Source organism: Ranitomeya variabilis, chromosome 2, assembly GCF_051348905.1.
Source record: "Ranitomeya variabilis isolate aRanVar5 chromosome 2, aRanVar5.hap1, whole genome shotgun sequence".
Classification (NCBI taxonomy): Eukaryota; Metazoa; Chordata; class Amphibia; order Anura; family Dendrobatidae; genus Ranitomeya; species Ranitomeya variabilis.
This window is the reverse complement of record NC_135233.1, coordinates 464,777,396-464,795,681: the sequence shown is the minus strand read 5'-3', so window position 1 is coordinate 464,795,681 and position 18,286 is coordinate 464,777,396. Positions and strand designations below refer to the sequence as shown.

The 18,286-nt window shown below is 43.8% G+C and overlaps 1 protein-coding gene across 1 annotated transcript in view; it reads left to right on the top strand.

The window, feature by feature from the left end:
- The first annotated feature begins 494 nt into the window (after positions 1-494).
- LOC143806736 (uncharacterized) overlaps positions 495-18,286 on the top strand; it is a 92,263-nt gene continuing 74,471 nt past the window's right edge. Inside the window, exon 1 of the mRNA XM_077287571.1 lies at positions 495-697. Coding sequence (XP_077143686.1) covers positions 638-697 — 60 coding nt within the window. The 5' untranslated portion in view covers positions 495-637. The remainder of the gene's footprint in view (positions 698-18,286) is intronic.

The following is an 18,286-nucleotide window of genomic DNA, read 5'->3' as shown; positions in this document are numbered from 1 at the left end:
TAGTTCACGTTTTTACAGCACTGATTTTCCACAAATAAAATCTGCAGCATTTTAACATTAACAGTAAAGTGCACAAGTTTTAACTTAATTTTATTCACATATTTGCGTTATTTTTTTTTTTCTTTCTGTGTATTTATTTTCTACAGCAAAAATTCACATAAATCCATGAATGATTGCTGAAAATATGTACAGGTGTAAAAATATGTGCATAAAATCCACATAGAAAATGTAATCTTTGAACTCGGCCTTGATGAATGAGGCCTGGCAGGCATTATCCCATAGAAACTGCACAAGTGGAACAGTGATCTCTGAAATACTCTGTGCCCCATACACTGTACAGGTGGTTATCGGGTATACACCTACTGGCATCTAAAGACTTACGGGGGCCAAACTCTGAGACTGCGCAATGATAAACTTCCGGCATCTTACTGACTGTGGTAAGAAGAGGGAGGATACAGGACTTAGAGAGAGGAACTGATCTATGTGCAGAAACCACAGTGACGCTGAGAAGTCTGATGTACGGAGGACATAGGGGAGACGACTGAGCGACGAGACAAATATCCAGAGATAAAATGTCTCCTAAAGTGCCGGAGAGCTAGCAGAGGAGACCTAACAACCTGTACAGCAACTGGAAGACATGGATGACCAACAGGGGCCGACCATCGACCACCTAATGGATGGAGCTCTGGTCACATGGGTAAGAAAGTCCTTACTTGCATTTTTGTCTTTATGCAAAAATGGTATATGGATTTATTTAGTGTGATGTTATATAAAATCACACATGTCGTTATATGCGTCAGCACTGAGTTATCTGGCGGTGCACAATGCAGTGGCGAAACGTGGGTTGTAAACTCTGGGGGTTGAAAAAGGCGATTATTGCTTACTCTATCCCAATAATAATAATGTCCCATAAGTAGAACAAACAATGCCCCTTTTTAAAAAGTATTATTTACCCCTTAAAAGTAATTGTCCATTTTTGCCCCCTCCAAAAGTAGCAATGCCACCTTTGTGCCATCCACCACAATTCTCCTAATTCGAGCGACCGAGTCCTCTACTGCCGCACAACAAGGATGGACGCAGCTGGTGCAACGCAATGACATTGTGCCGGCTGTGCCAGAACGCTGACATCTTGTAGCGGCGTACAGGACGGGCAGCACTATGGCTCCTTTATTTACCTTCATGTTGACGCTGATACAGCTCAAAGTGGAGCTCATCTGGAGAAATAAGGACTCCGGCACAAACCCCAAATCTTTAGCTGTGTCCCTGCTACATTTTTTTTTCTCTTAGTGCATTATTTCAATCGTCCTTGTATATTCATATCCACCCCCTGAACTGTGCCAGCAGCACCAGATATATCATCGCGTATTCTACTTTCCACATATGTCTACGTATCATTAGTGCAAATTGCAACAAGTGTTGAGGAAATTGTATGTTGAGCAAATCCATTTCATCATTTTGAGACATTCTGTCTCCTCCAGTGCAGCACAGGCTTATCAGCCCTCCATACACCCAGATGCTAATCACACAGACTCAACGCATTTCGGACAAATTTATTGCCATTTATTATTTGCGGAATTGCTGTTTTGACTTCTGCCAACTCTTACTTTAGGCCATTAATTTGAAGGAAAAAACTTGTGTGTGCTAATGATAACCTCGGCACGTTACTGCCCTACTTGATCATGTGAGTATGGCAGACATGCTGATTCTTTTTGGCATAAAATATTAATAAGCGTGAATCCAGCTCGGACGTTGGTAAAATCTGCAATGATTTTTTAAGAATCGTTTAATAAGTAGTTGCTGTGCTTCCACATATTGTCCATGGGAAACAACCAACGTGTTTTTGGTGCATGTAGCACTCTTACACATGGTGTATAACACATTGGTGGTTTCTCATGGACAATCTCTGGATGTACGCAATGAGTAAAGGTTGCTACATACACCTGTACCGTGTTGGTGGTTTATCATGGATAATCTGTAGATGGGCACCATGAGTAAGGGTGCTACACACACCTGAAACGCGTTGGTAGTGTCTCATGGACAACCTCTGGTAGTATGCCATGAGTCAGAGTGCTATACTCACCTAAAATGATGGTGGTTTCTCATGGTCAATCTGTAGATATATGCCATGAGTAAGGGTACTAAACAAAACAGAATCGTGTAGATGGTTTCTCATAGACCATCTCTGGATGTACGCTATATGTGCAGCACAGACTAGAAACACAATGGTGGTTTCTCATGGACAATCTTTAAATGTCATGAGTAAGCATGCTACAAACCAGAAACGCGTTTTTGTTTCTCATGAACAGTCTCCACCACGAGTAATGGTGCTACACACACCCTAAATGCACTGGTGGTTTCTCATGGACAATCTGTAGATATATGCTATGAATAAGGGCTCATACTCACTTGCGTGAAATACGGCTGAGGCTCACATGGTAACACCCGACTCTGCCGCCAGCACTTGGGAGCGGAGCGTGCAGCTCCATGTATTGCTATGCGGCCGCACGCTCCGCTCTGGAGTGCCGGCGGCAGAGCCGGGTTTTAACATGCAAGACTCGGCCGTATTTCACGCAAGTGAGTATGAGCCCTAAGAGTGCCACACACACCCGAATCGCATTAGTGGACAATCTCTGGATATGGAATCTATTTGGAGTGCACAATTGGGGTTTCTTGGAGGTGCTTGCGAAATCTGAGTGGGATCCTACTATACACTGCTCAAAAAAAATAAAGGGAACACTCAACAGCATCTAACTCCAAGTAAATCAAACTTCTGTGAAATCAGACTGTCCACTTAGGAAGCAACACTGATTGACAATCAATTTCATATGCTGTTGTGCAAATGGAATAGACAACAGATGGAAATTATTGGCAATTATCAAGACACCCTCAATATAGGAGTGGTTCTGCAGGTAGGAACCACAGACCACATCTCAGTACCAATGCTTTCTGGCTGATGTTTTGGTCACTTTTGAATGTTGGTTGTCCTTTCACACTCGTGGTAGCATGAGACGGACTCTGCAACCCACACAAGTGGCTCAGGTAGTGCAGCTCATCCAGGATGGCACATCAATGCGAGCTGTGGCAAGAAGGTTTGCTGTGTCTGTCAGCGTAGTGTCCAGAGGCTGGAGGCGCTAGCATGGGACAGGCCAGTACACCAGGAGATGTGGAGGGGCCCTAGGAGGGCAACAACCCAGCAGCAGGACCGCTACCTCTGCCTTTGTTCAAGGAGGAACAGGAGGAGCACTGCCAGAGCCCTGCAAAATGACCTCCAGCAGGCCACAAATGTGCATGTGTCTGCACAAACGGTTAGAAACCGACTCCATGAGGATGGTCTGAGTGCCCGACGTCCACAGATGGGGGTTGTGCTCACAGCCCAACACCATGCAGGACGCTTGGCATTTGCCACAGAACACCAGGATTGGCAAATTCGCCACTGTCACCCTGTGCTCTTCACAGCAGGTTCACACTGAGCACATGTGACAGATGTGGCAGAGTCTGGAGATGCTGTGGAGAGTGATCTGCTGCCTGCAACATCCTTCAGCATGACCGGTTTGGCAGTGTGTCAGTAATTGTGTGGGGTGGCATTTCTTTGGAGGGCAGCACAGCCCTCCATGTGCTCGCCAGAGGTAGCCTGACTGCCATTAGGTACCGAGATGAGATCCTCAGACCCCTTGTGAGACCATATGCTGGTGCGGTTGGCCCTGGGTTCCTCCTAATGCAGGACAATGCCAGACCTCATGTGGCTGGAGTATGTCAGCAGTTCCTGCAAGATGAAGGCATTGAAGCTATGGACTGGCCTGCTCATTCCCCAGACCTGAATCCGAGTGAGCACATCTGGGACATCATGTCTCGCTCCATCCACCAAAGTCACATTGCACCACAGACCGTCCAGGATTTGGCGCCGCCTCATCAGGAGCATGCCCAGGCTTTGTAGGGAGATCATACAGGCACGTGGAGGCCACACACACTACTGAGCATCATTTCCTTGTCATGAGGCATTTCCACTGAAGTTGGATCAGCCTGTAATTTGATTTTCCACTTTGATTTTGAATATCATTCCAAATCCAGACCTCCGTGGGAGATTCATTTTGATTTACATTGATAATTGTTATGTTTTATTATTCTCAACACATTCCACTATGTAAGGAATAAAAATGTGCAACTGGAATATTTCATTCCGTGATATCTAGGATGTGGTATTTTAGGGTTCCCTTTATTTTTTTGAGCAGTGTACATCAAGAGAATTATTCACTGCACACTCAATGGGTGAAGCAGAAGTGAAGCCGTTTGTTTACAGTGAGGCTGCACAGCGTGCTATAAGGATACTTTCATGTTTCTGGCTTCTCCTCTACTTCTCTATTGTGATATTTTGAAAAATATTCTCTGAATCAAAATGTCAATTATTCATAGACATAATCAAGAAGCAATTTTCCATTCGTTCATGTCAAAGCACCACTGTAAATAAACACCATCATTTCTGCTTGACACACTGAGTATGCAGTGAATAATCTTTTTCTCTGGATATACACCATGTGTATAAGGGTATGTTTCCACGGTCAGGAAACGCTGCTTGTTTGACGCTGCGCAGAGCTGCAGCGTCAAACACGCAGCGTCCAGATGTTCCAGCATAGTGGAGGGGATTTTATGAAATCCCATCTCCACTATGCGTGGAAACCCGCACGCGGCGGCCCTGCGACTCTGGACATGCTGCGCGTCTTTTCAGATCGCAGCATGTCCGTACACCTTGCGGGGACGCAGCGTCCCCGCAAGGCATATCACAGGGCGCTATGGGAGAGAGCGATCATCCCGGATGTGAAGAGTTAACACATCCGGCATGATCGCGTCCCAGAAAGGGGGCGGGGCTTAGCGCCAAGCGGCGATACCGCCGGCCATCCTGAACGTGGAAACATACCCTTAGTGCTACACACACCAGAAACGTGTTGGTGGTTTCTCATGGACAATCTCTGGATATACACCATGACTATGGGTGCTACACACACACCAGAAACGCCCAGGAGATAAGAGAAAACTTAGTTACCCAATTAGGAATCCATTCCAAGGGGAATAAAAGAGGAACAGTACAAAGCCGACTTTTGAGAAAAAGATGTCCAGAATTGTTATTTCATAGGGAATACCAATATTTAAGGAATCCTCCACTTTTGGGTAGCATTTAAAAAATTAACACATTTTATGCTAGAATATAAGAAATCTCTTTGCCTTTCTGTTTCCATTCCCTTTTGGTCCAGGGGCTTGACAAAAGCAAAATAGCTTATTTTTACTTTGCTTACCTAAATATGAACATTAAAGTAATTATAATAAATGGGAATTTCCCTATAAGCCCCAAAATACTAAAGTTACTGTATAAGGCTGGTTTCACACTTGCGTTTTGATCTGCGTTTTTTTAAAAAACGCATGTGGTGAAAAAACGCATGTAAACGTGGCAAAACGCCGCGTTTTTTTGACGCATGTGTTTTTGCGGCAAAAAAAAAAATTGCGGCAAAACGCGGCGTTTTCCCGCGTTTACAGGCGTTTTTTCCCGCGTTTGCGTTTTTGAAATGCATGCTGAGAAGTGTGTGACAGCTACCAATCATCAAAATCAACTAGAAAACACACTATTAATAGAATTAGCTAGGGTTAGAGTTAGGGTTAGGGTTAGGATCCCTAGGGTTAGGGGTAGCTTTTTATTAGAATGTCCTGGTCACCAGGTCACTGATAAGCCACCCCCCACCATCAAGGTGATAAAGGGATCCAAACCCTAACCTTAACCATAACCCTTGGGATCCTAACCCTAACCCTACCCCTAACCCTAACACTACCCCTAACCCTAACCATAACCCTTGGGATCCTAACCCTACCCCTAACCCTAACACTACCCCTAACCCTTGGGATCCTAACCCTAACCATAACCCTTGGGATCCTAACCCTAACCATAACCCTAGGGATCCTAACCCTAACCCTAAGTGTTAGGATCCTAACCCTAACCCTAAGGGTTAGGGTTAGGATCCCTAGGGCTAGGGTTAGGGTTAGTATTCCTAGGGTTACTAGGGATCCTAACCCTAACCGTTACCCTAGGGATCTTAACCCTAACCCTAAGGGTTAGGATCCTAACCCTAACCCTAAGGGTTAGGGTTAGGATACCTAGGGTTAGGGTTAGGATCCCTAGGGTTACTAGGGATCCTAACCTTAGGGTTAGGGTTAAAATTTTCTTGTTTTTTTTGTGTTTCCTTGTGTTTTTCTATAAAAACGCATGCGTTTTTAACGCAAACAAACGCATGTGCTTAAAAACGCATGCGTTTACATAGACAGCAATGCATTTTTCTGCCGCGAAAAAAACGCATGCGTTTTTTCGCGCCAAAAAAACGCCGCTAGAAATTACTACAGGTTGCATTTCTGCAAATGAACGCACGCGCCAAAAAACGCATGCGTTTTTAATGTTAAGTATAGGGAAAAAAACGCATGCGTTTTTTAGCGCTAAAACGCAGCTTACAAAAACGCAAGTGTGGAACCACCCTAAGAGGGGCCTACAAGGAGCTTGGCTCTTCTCCTTTCTGCCCATTATATTGGACAAAGATCATGGGATGTGAAACGCCGTAAATAGGACGGTGACTTTAAGTCAGGACAAGTGGTCATAGTGCGCTGAAAAGCAGGTTGGGTTGCAACATCGGCTTATACGGTATGTCCATCTGTGTCTCTTCCTCATTTTGTCTTTGTGTCACCAGAAGTGAATTATCAACAATGTGACTGATGCAGTCATCTGTGCACAATCATCACAAGCTTGGGCGCCTTAACATTTAATAAATGTTCAGCGTCATATGATCTCTGATTTGTAAATATTTACCGATTGTCCTCCACTTAATACCATGTTTACCCCAGAAGACCTGGCATCAGACGCGCACTGACCTAATATCATAGGCTGCCATTGTTCTCGGCAGCACGAGTCCTGGTTACACAGATCAATGCGCTGCCTAGAACGATGAACTTTTGTGCAAACCAAAAGATCATATCCAGAGCACCATGAGTAAGGTACCTGACCAGAATCGCGTTGCTAGTTTGTTTGTTTTTGGATTTGCTGTACCTGTTTGAAACACTTTGTAGTGAAGCATTGAAGAAATGTTAATATACATTAGTTGATCCATTAAAGTCACTGGACAAGGTCTTCAAATTGAGGAACATTGGAACATTTCACTGACGATGAAGACACCACTTACAGTGGGGCAAAAAAGTATTTAGTCAGTCAGCAGTAGTGCAAGTTCCACCACTTAAAAAGATGAGAGGCGTCTGTAATTTACATCATAGGTAGACCTCAACTATGGGAGACAAACTGAGAAAAAAAAATCCAGAAAATCACATTGTCTGTTTTTTTATCATTTTATTTGCATATTATGGTGGAAAATAAGTATTTGGTCAGAAACAAAATTTCATCTCAATACTTTGTAATACATCCTTTGTTGGCAATGACAGAGGTCAAACTTTTTCTGTAAGTCTTCACAAGGTTGCCACACACTGTTGTTGGTATGTTGGCCCATTCCTCCATGCAGATCTCCTCTAGAGCAGTGATGTTTTTGGCTTTTCGCTTGGCAACACGGACTTTCAACTCCCTCCAAAGGTTTTCTATAGGGTTGAGATCTGGAGACTGGCTAGGCCACTCCAGGACCTTGAAATGCTTCTTACGAAGCCACTCCTTCGTTGCCCTGGCGGTGTGCTTTGGATCATTGTCATGTTGAAAGACCCAGCCACGTTTCATCTTCAATGCCCTTGCTGATGGAAGGAGGTTTGCACTCAAAATCTCACGATACATGGCCCCATTCATTCTTTCATGTACCCGGATCAGTCGTCCTGGCCCCTTTGCAGAGAAACAGCCCCAAAACATGATGTTTCCACCACCATGCTTTACAGTAGGTATGGTGTTTGATGGATGCAACTCAGTATTCTTTTTCCTCCAAACACGACAAGTTGTGTTTCTACCAAACAGTTCCAGTTTGGTTTCATCAGACCATAGGACATTCTCCCAAAACTCCTCTGGATCATCCAAATGCTCTCTAGCAAGCTTCAGACGGGCCCGGACATGTACTGGCTTAAGCAGTGGGACACGTCTGGCACTGCAGGATCTGAGTCCATGGTGGCGTAGTGTGTTACTTATGGTAGGCCTTGTTACATTGGTCCCAGCTCTCTGCAGTTCATTCACTAGGTCCCCCCGCGTGGTTCTTGGATTTTTGCTCACCGTTCTTGTGATCATTCTGACCCCACGGGGTGGGATTTTGCGTGGAGCCCCAGATCGAGGGAGATTATCAGTGGTCTTGAATGTCTTCCATTTTCTAATTATTGCTCCCACTGTTGATTTCTTCACTCCAAGCTGGTTGGCTATTGCAGATTCAGTCTTCCCAGCCTGGTGCAGGGCTACAATTTTGTTTCTGGTGTCCTTTGACAGCTCTTTGGTCTTCACCATAGTGGAGTTTGGAGTCAGACTGTTTGAGGGTGTGCACAGGTGTTTTTTTATACTGATAACAAGTTTAAACAGGTGCCATTACTACAGGTAATGAGTGGAGGAAAGAGGAGACTCTTAAAGAAGAAGTTACAGGTCTGTGAGAGCCAGAAATCTTGATTGTTTGTTTCTGACCAAATACTTATTTTCCAAAAGAATATGCAAATATAATGATAAAAAAACAGACAATGTGATTTTCTGGATTTTTTTTTCTCAGTTTGTCTCCCATAGTTGAGGTCTACCTATGATGTAAATTACAGACGCCGCTCATCTTTTTAAGTGGTGGAACTTGCACTATTGCTGACTGACTAAATACTTTTTTGCCCCACTGTATATACAGTTTAGTCTTTGTGGTGACATATGGATGTGAAGACTGGACCATAAAGAAACAAAACATCAGAAGAATCGACACTTTCAAAATGTGGTGCTGGAGAAAGATGTTATCAATACCATGGATGGCAAGAAGAAAGAAACTAATTTTGGAACAAATCAAGCCAGACATGTCACTGGGTGCAAGGATCACCAAGCTACAAGTTGTCTACTTTGGACACATCATACGAACAGAGTGATCACTGGAGAAGGACATCATGGTCGGAAGAGGAAAACCAGCAACCCGATGGGTTGATACTATCAAGGCAATGGTGGAGAAGATGCTGGTGGACCTATCTAGGCTACCTACAGATCATTCATCCACCAAGTCACCATGGCTCAAGAACAAGCTGAAGGCCCTTAAAAAAATTAATTGAGCAAGGTCATTCTTTCTTTCGCACGTGGTCAGTGGTGAGATTTGGAGCCCCGTGTACCAGTCTGTGGGCAGCTGGCTATTTTCACCTTTACAAACCATACTGATGACGTGCATCTCTAAAGCCTTCAGCACTGGTGATTGATCATAATCTAGAGTTTTTGGAAAGCTTATTTAGAAATATGTGTGTATACTATGGTTATTTCAGCTTTACTACGGTAGTGTTTGTACTCGAGTTTGAGACTCCGCACTTGGATAGATCGAGCAGAATTCTGTCATCTTCTGGGCCCTAAAAGTCTTGTCACTTGCATCCAAAAAAACTAGAATCTACAGTCAGTGAGAGCAGCGGCGTTGCGTGGGTCGCCAGCACCCTGTGCAATGCAAGAACTGGTGGTCTGCTACATGATCCAATTGCACAGTCATATGAAAAAGTTTGGGCACCCCTATTAATCTTAAGCTTAATGTTTTATAAAAATTATTTTTTTTGCAACAGCTATTTCAGTTCCATATATCTAATAACTGTTGGACACAGTAATGTTTCTGCCTTTAAAATGAGGTTTATTGTACTAACAGAAAATGTGCAATCTGCATTCAAACAAAATTTGACAGGTGCATAAGTATGGGCACCCTTATCATTTTCTTGTTTTAAATACTCCTACCTACTTTTTACTGACTTACTAAAGCACTTTTTTGGGTTTTGTAACCTCATTGAGCTTTGAACTTCATAGCCAGGTGTATGCAATCATGAGAAAGCTACTTAGGCCATGTTCACACTTCGCGGTTTTTACCGCGGATCCGCGGCGATTTTGATGCTGCGGGTCCGCAGCAGTTTCCATAGTGTTTCCATTAACATGTAAACCCTATGGAAACCGCAAATCGCTGTGCACATGCTGCGGGAAAAACCGTGCAGAAACGCAGCGGTTTAAAACCCGCAGCATGTCACTTCTTTGTGCAGAATCGCTACGATTCTGCACCCATAGAAATGCATTGAACCGCTTACTTCCCGCATGGGGCTGTGCCCACTTTGCGGGAAGTAAGCGGATAATGCGCGATTGCTACCCGGGGTGGAGGAGAGGAGACTCTCCTCCAGGCCCTGGGAAGCATGAATAGTGTAAAAAAAATAATAATTAAAATAAAAAATAATGCTATACTCACCTCTCAGCGCTGCCCGCGGCCGTCCGGTCTCAGGTTTGCTGTGCCGAGCAGGACCTGCGGTGACGTCGCGGTCACATGACCGTGATGACATGAAGGTCCTTCTCGGCACAGCAGCTTTGGAATTGGACCGCCGAGTGCAGCGCCGAGGAGATCACGACGTCAGAGGGTGAGTATAACTAAATTTTATTATTTTTATCATTACTATTGATGCTGCATATGCAGCATCAATAGTACAGGAGTAATCCCGCAGCGGAAACCGCGGAACAAACCGCGATAAATCTGCAGGGATAACTGCAGCGGTTTTGCCCTGCAGATTTATCAATTCCGCTGCGGGATAAACCCGCAGAGCACACTGCAAAGTGTGCACATGGCCTTAAAGTGGCCACTTGCAAGTTGTTCTCCTGTTTGAATCTCCTCCGAAGAGTGGCATCATGGGCTCCTCAAAACAACTGTCAAATGATCTGAAAACAAAGATTATTCAACATAGTTGTTCAGGGGAAGGATACAAAAAGCTGTCTCAGAGATATAACCTGTCAATTTCCACTGTGAGGCACATAGTAAGGAAATGGAAGAACACAGGTACAGTTCTTGTTAAGGCCAGAAGTGGCAGGCCAAGAAAAACATCAGAAAGGCAGAGAAGAAGAATGGTGAGATCAGTCAAGGACAATCCTCAGACCACCTCCAGAGGGCTGCAGCATCAACTTGCTGCAGATGGTGTCACTGTGCATTGGTCAACTAAACAACGCACTGTGTTTTTTTGCCACCATGCATAACGCCTTTTTGTATTACCAAACAATTCAATCTTGGTTTCATCAGTCCACAGGACCTTCTTCCAAAAAGAATTTGGCTTCTCCAAATGTGCGTTTGCATACCTCAGCCAACTCTGTTTGTGGCGTGCTTGCAGAAACGGCTTCTTTCCCATCACTCTCCCATACAGATTCTCTTTGTGCAAAGTGCGTTGTATAGTTGACCGATGCACAGTGACACCATCTGCAGCAAGTTGATGCTGCAGCTCTCTGGAGGTGGTCTGAGGATTGCCCTTGACTGATCTCACCATTCTTCTTCTCTGCCTTTCTGATGTTTTTCTTGGCCTGCCACTTCTGGCCTCAACAAGAACTGTACCTGTTTTCTTCCATTTCCTTACTATGTTCCTCACAGTGGAAATTGACAGGTTAAATCTCTTAGACAGCTTTTTGTATCCTTCCCCTGAACAACTATGTTGAATAATCTTTGTTTTCAGATCATTTGACAGTTGTTTTGAGGAGCCCATGATGCCACTCTTCAGAGGAGATTCAAACAGGAGAACAACTTGCAAGTGGCCACTTTAAGTAGCTTTTCTCATGATTGCATACACCTGGCTATGAAGTTCAAAGCTCAATGAGGTTACAAAACCAAAAAAAGTGCTTTAGTAAGTCAGTAAAAAGTAGGTAGGAGTATTTAAAACAAGAAAATGATAAGGGTGCCCATACTTATGTACCTGTCAAATTTTGTTTGAATGCAGATTGCACATTTTCTGTTAGTACAATAAACCTCGTTTCAAGGCAGAAACATTACTGTGTCCAACAGTTATTAGATATATGAAACTGAAATAGCTGTTGCAAAAAAAACAATTTCTATAAAACATTAAGCTTAAGATTAACAGGGGTGCCCAAACTTTTTCATATGACTGTATTTGTGCCATGTTGTTTCCGATAGAGTTCAAAGTGGTGTTTGCCGGAGAACCGGGGCACCCGACTAGAAGTCTGGGGCATATGCACTGTCATCGGATTTTAGCTGCTTACAATTCCACTGTTACTTTCCATTTGTTTTCTTTTGGAAAGTGCATCCCGAAGAATTTTTGAGCCAAGGGCAATTGCACCTGTGACGACCCAAGTTAGACCACTGAATGAGTAATATTTCCTCATATGGCAAATTAATGGAGCAAAGCATTTTCCCTATTCCCCTAGTTCAGTATCCGTTCTGCAAACGTCTCTATAATAAAATATTTTTTTTTACAGAAGTTGTGGCTTCTTACAGAAAAAAAAGTTCCATAACTCTATACATAACAATCTATAGACTTGATGGCTGCTACAAGTTGAGGGGCATTTCATTGTAATGCCTCATTGTGTCTATAAACATTTTATCGGTATTTCATTGCAATCTGCAATAAAAATCCATTATCTGTAACGGTGAGCCAGAAAATGGTAAAAGCCATGTAAACCATCTCAAATAAAGGTGATTATGTCGCTTTCTTCCATCTCTCATGCAATTTAGTTATGTTCTTGTGACATGCAAGTTGGTTCTCTCCATAGCAATTCTTCCAGAACCAGTGATGTGCAGCACAGGTCCAGCCTGTAAAGAATTTCTGAAAGCCGCCAGCATGGCCATGCTTCTAGAAAACCCAACATGCAACTTTAATCTGGAGGGTCTTCCCAAACATGATGGAGCCACTTCCTGTTGATGGTGGTCGCCATCAAGAAACCTCCATTTATTACCTTAAATTTCCCAGGTTAATGAATTTCTAGACCAGATGATTGAAGAATCATTTATTCCGCTGTGTCAAATTCCTTAATTGTTAGGCTGGGGTCACACATGCGTGTTTTACGGACGTAAGAGCGCAGAAACTACGTCCGTAAAACTCGCATTACATACGGCACAATTATTCTCAATGGGGCTGCTCCTATTAGCCGTATATTACGGTTCAGTATTATACGGCTTTCTACGGCCGTACAAAATCGCAGCATGCTGCGTTTGTCAGCGTACTGCGCAAATAATACGCCAATGAAAGTCTATGGGGGCGCGAAAAATACGGATTCCACACGGACCTGCAGTGTGACTTGCGAGAAATACGCAGCGCTGTTAGTGAAAAGTCGGTAATTCAATTGCCGGCTTTTCATTTCTCCTGCACAAACCCGACAGGATATGAGACATGGTTTACATACAGTAAACCATCTCATATCCCCTTTTTTTTTGCATATTCCACATTACTAATGTTAGTAGTGTGTATGTGCAAAATTTCAGCGCTGTAGCTGCTGAAATAAAGGGTTAAATGGCGGAAAAAATTGGCGTGGGCTCCCGCGCAATTTTCTCCGCCAGAGTGGTAAAGCCAGTGACTGAGGGCAGATATTAATAGCCAGGAGAGGGTCCATGGTTATTGGCCCCCCCGTGGCTAAAAACATCTGCCCCCAGCCACCCCAGAAAAGGCACATCTGGAAGATGCGCCAATTCTGGCACTTGGCCACTCTCTTCCCACTCCCTGTAGCGGTGGGATATGGGGTAATGAAGGGTTAATGCCACCTTGCTATTGTAAGGTGACATTAAGCCAGATTAATAATGGAGAGGCGTCAATTATGACACCTATCCATTATTAATCCAATTGTAGGAAAGGGTTAAAAAACACACACACACATGATTACAAAGTAGTTTAATGAAATAAACACAGCGGTTGTTGTAATAATTTATTGTTCTCCCATTCCATTTCCAGGACCTCGCTTGGCAACATAATAAACGCACAAGATACATACCTTCTGCTGTCAGATCTCGTCCCACGAAGTAATCCATCTGAAGGGGTTAACTAATATTACAGGCAGGAGCCCTGCAAATGCAGCTGTGCTCCGTGCTTGTAATCCCCGGGGAATGAATGAAATGTAGGTCATTGACCTACATTTCCTTCAGTCGCGGTGATGCGCCCCTGCTGGATGTTCTCATGAACTGCAGCCTGGGAACTTTTTCCCACGCTCCAGGTCATATGAGGACATCCACCAGGGGGCGCATCACCGCGACTGAAGGAAATGTAGGTCAATGACCTACATTTCATTCATTCCCCGGGGATTACAAGCACGGAGCACAGCTGCATTTGCAGGGCTCCTGCCTGTAATATTAGTTAACCCCTTCAGATGGATTACTTCGTGGGACGAGATCTGACAGCAGAAGGTATGTATCTTGTGCGTTTATTATGTTGCCAAGCGAGGTCCTGGAAATGGAATGGGAGAACAATAAATTATTACAACAACCGCTGTGTTTATTTCATTAAACTACTTTGTAATCATGTGTGTGTGTGTTTTTTAACCCTTTCCTACAATTGGATTAATAATGGATAGGTGTCATAATTGACGCCTCTCCATTATTAATCTGGCTTAATGTCACCTTACAATAGCAAGGTGGCATTAACCCTTCATTACCCCATATCCCACCGCTACAGGGAGTGGGAAGAGAGTGGCCAAGTGCCAGAATTGGCGCATCTTCCAGATGTGCCTTTTCTGGGGTGGCTGGGGGCAGATGTTTTTAGCCACGGGGGGGCCAATAACCATGGACCCTCTCCTGGCTATTAATATCTGCCGTCAGTCACTGGCTTTACCGCTCTGGCGGAGAAAATTGCGCGGGAGCCCACGCCAATTTTTTCCGCCATTTAACCCTTTATTTCAGCAGCTACAGCGCTGAAATTTTGCACATACACACTACTAACATTAGTAATGTGGAATATGCAAAAAAAAAGGGGATATGAGATGGTTTACTGTATGTAAACCATGTCTCATATCCTGTCGGGTTTGTGCAGGAGAAATGAAAAGCCGGCAATTGAATTAGCGGCTGTTCACAGATATCGCGCTGAATGAAATCTAAATACAGACTATATATATATGTGTCTCAATGACATATATATATATATATACTGTATATATGTTTTCCCTAACATTTGAGCACATAAATCCATTAGATGTCGGTTTTGCAAGCCTGCGCGAAAATCTCGCAGTACGGATGCCATACGGATTACATACGGAGGATGCCATGCGCAAAATACGCTGAAACACCCTGACTACGGATCAATATTTTGGGGACATTTCTCCGTATTACGGCCGTAGTACGGACGTATAATACGTGGCGTATTGTCTTACGCCATGTGTGACCCCAGCCTTAGAGAAGTCAAAAGTTATTTTCACTTGACTTATAAAGGATCACCTGTAGTCATGGGTGGATCCGCAATTATTTCAGTTCTACCATGTGTCTAATGTGATTACACAATTGCCCAAGCCACCATAAACATGGATAGGATTGACTCATAAGATGAAACATAATAACACCAAAGAAAGAGCGGCAAAAGCTCACAGAGTATAATCCTTAAAATAATTTTTATTAAAGTAAAATAAAAACAACAACAGGTACAAAACAGAGGTTACTACACAAGGTGTCGGGAGCATAAAGACCGATCAACTAAAGTGCATAGTCCAACACAATAAATAATTCAACCACATGGAATAGCCAAGAGTAGTAGATAGTAAGTACAAAAAAATGGAATCCATCTAATGAATGCACAGGTCAAATCACCTGCCATGTGGCCTAACACAGAGTGGCTGGCTGAACCCAGGCACAATAGTGGCCAGCAGAAAAGGGTCTCCAAATGGAGTAAATCATGTGTGTAGGAGGAAACACCATAAAATAAAAACCAATCAAGAAGGCTTATTAAATAATAATGTACTTACAGCATTAGTGTCAGTCAGAATGCTCACCGTGGCCCCAATGCACGTTTTGTCACAACTTCATCAGGAGGAGTGTGTTGGGGGAGGGATAGAGCAGACGAAATAGCAAAGGCCAACCGATCACAAAGGCCCATGAGAGGTGTGTATGTGCGTCAGAAGGATCACATGGTAAACCGGCAGCTGAGGCTATAACGAAAGTAATGACCTGTGGGTAAGATCTCCGTAGGTGCCGCATGCGCCATCCATGTGTCCATTTTTACCATCGTGAATCATCCATGTGTCCGTTTTTACCATCAGTGAATCATCCATGTGTCCTTTTTTACCATCAGTGAATCATCCATGTGTCATTCGTGTGTCCGTTTTTACCATCAGTGAATCATCCAAGAATCATCCATGCGTCATCCATGTGTCCATTCTTACCATCAGTGAATCATCCATGTGTCCGTTTTTACCATCAGTGAATCATCCATGTGTCATCCGTGTGTCCGTTTTTACCATCAGTAAATCATCCATGTGTCCGTTTTCACCAACAGTGAATCATCCATGCGTCATCCATGTGTCCATTCTTACCATCAGTGAATCATGTGTTCTTATGAAAAAAAATAACCCAGATAAAACATGTACGTGCAACATGGACATCTGAATTTTACTTGGATGGTTGGCCGTTTTGCACAGAAATTGAAGTGTTTGGATGTCTTTCCTTTAGGCCTCATTCAGACATCCAATTTTCGCATACTAGTGTTATCTGTGCTTTTCACGGATTGCTATCATACCTGTTATAGTCTATGGGGCCATTCACATATCTGTAATTTTTCACGGACCTAGAGGTCCACCGAAAATTGTGGAGTCCTGTCTGATTTTGATCCAACAGGGTCAAAGCAAAATGAGAAATGCAAGTCAATGAGTCTTTGAAAAAAATCGGACAGCGCTCGGATGACGTTTTTTTTTTAAATGTCTCCACATACATGAAAAACTGATGAAAGTCTAATACGTGAGAAAAACGGAGGTCTGAATGAGGCCTAAATGTATAAGGCCTTAGGAGGCCTTGGTTCGAGTAGCATAATTTCTTTGGAGAAGAAGCGCTTATGAATTGTGTTATTTGTTGGCCTTGCGTTTAAAGGGAACCTGTCATTAGATTAATGCTGCCCGAACCACAGGCACTATGGATCGGACACTGGCTTTCTTCTTGCAGTCAGGTATGTTTGACTCTGAAATGCTGCAGAGTTTCAGATAAAAAACATACTTTGAAAAGCCAGGTGGGAACCAAGGCAGATCACCAGCAGCTTTTCCCTATCTTAAGACTATGTGCACACGCTGCGGATTACTCTGCAGATTTTGGTAAATCCGCAGGTAATCCGCACTGCGGATTTCCAGCGGAATTACCGCGTTGCGTTTTTTTTGCAGATTTCACTTGCGGTTTTACACCTGCGGATTCCTATTATGGAGCAGGTGTAAACCGCTGCGGAATCCGCATAAAGAATTGACATGCTGCGGAATAAACAACGCTAAGTTTCTGCGTGTTTTCTTTTCAGCAGCATGTGCACTGCTGATTTTGTTTTCCATAGGTTTACATGGTACTGTAAATGCATGGAAAACTGCTGCGAATCTGCAGCGGCCAATCCACTGCGGATCCGCAGCAAAATCCGCAACGTGTGCACATACCCAAATCCCCTTGACAGCAACCGGACCCATGCGAATGAGGGGCCTACTGAAGTCATAGCAAACTTCACCTGGATGCGCGTCCTCGGATGCACATTCAGCTAAAGTGTATTGTGGCACAAGGACCTGTTGGGTCAGTGCATGGCAATACATGCTGCCGGCCTATCAGAGGCCAGCAGCTGACAACATGTGCTCTTGTCAGTTGCACGGCGAAGTCAGCTACCAGCTTCAAAAGAGGACGCCGTGCGGCGGGGACAGGATCAAGAGTGGAATCGCTAATGTATAAAAAAAAATAAACAAACATAGGCAGAACAGGTGACATATAACAGGATGGGGCCCACAATAAAGGGCATACAGTATATAACCTGATGGGGGATATATACCGTATGTATATGCCAGGATAGCGCCAGTATGAGGGACATACACTCACCGGCCACTTTATTAGGTACACCATGCTAGTAACGGGTTGGACCCCCTTTTGCCTTCAGAACTGCCTCAATTCTTCGTGGCATAGATTCAACAAGGTGCTGGAAGCATTCCTCAGAGATTTTGGTCCATATTGACATGATGGCATCACACAGTTGCCGCAGATTTGTCGGCTGCACATCCCAAAGATGCTCCATACAAGGCAGGATGGATCCATGCTTTCATGTTGTTTACGCCAAATTCTGACCCTACCATCCGAATGTCGCAGCAGAAATCGAGACTCATCAGACCAAGCAACGTTTTTCCAATCTTCTACTGTCCAATTTCGATGAGCTTGTACAAATTGTAGCCTCCGTTTCCTGTTCTTAG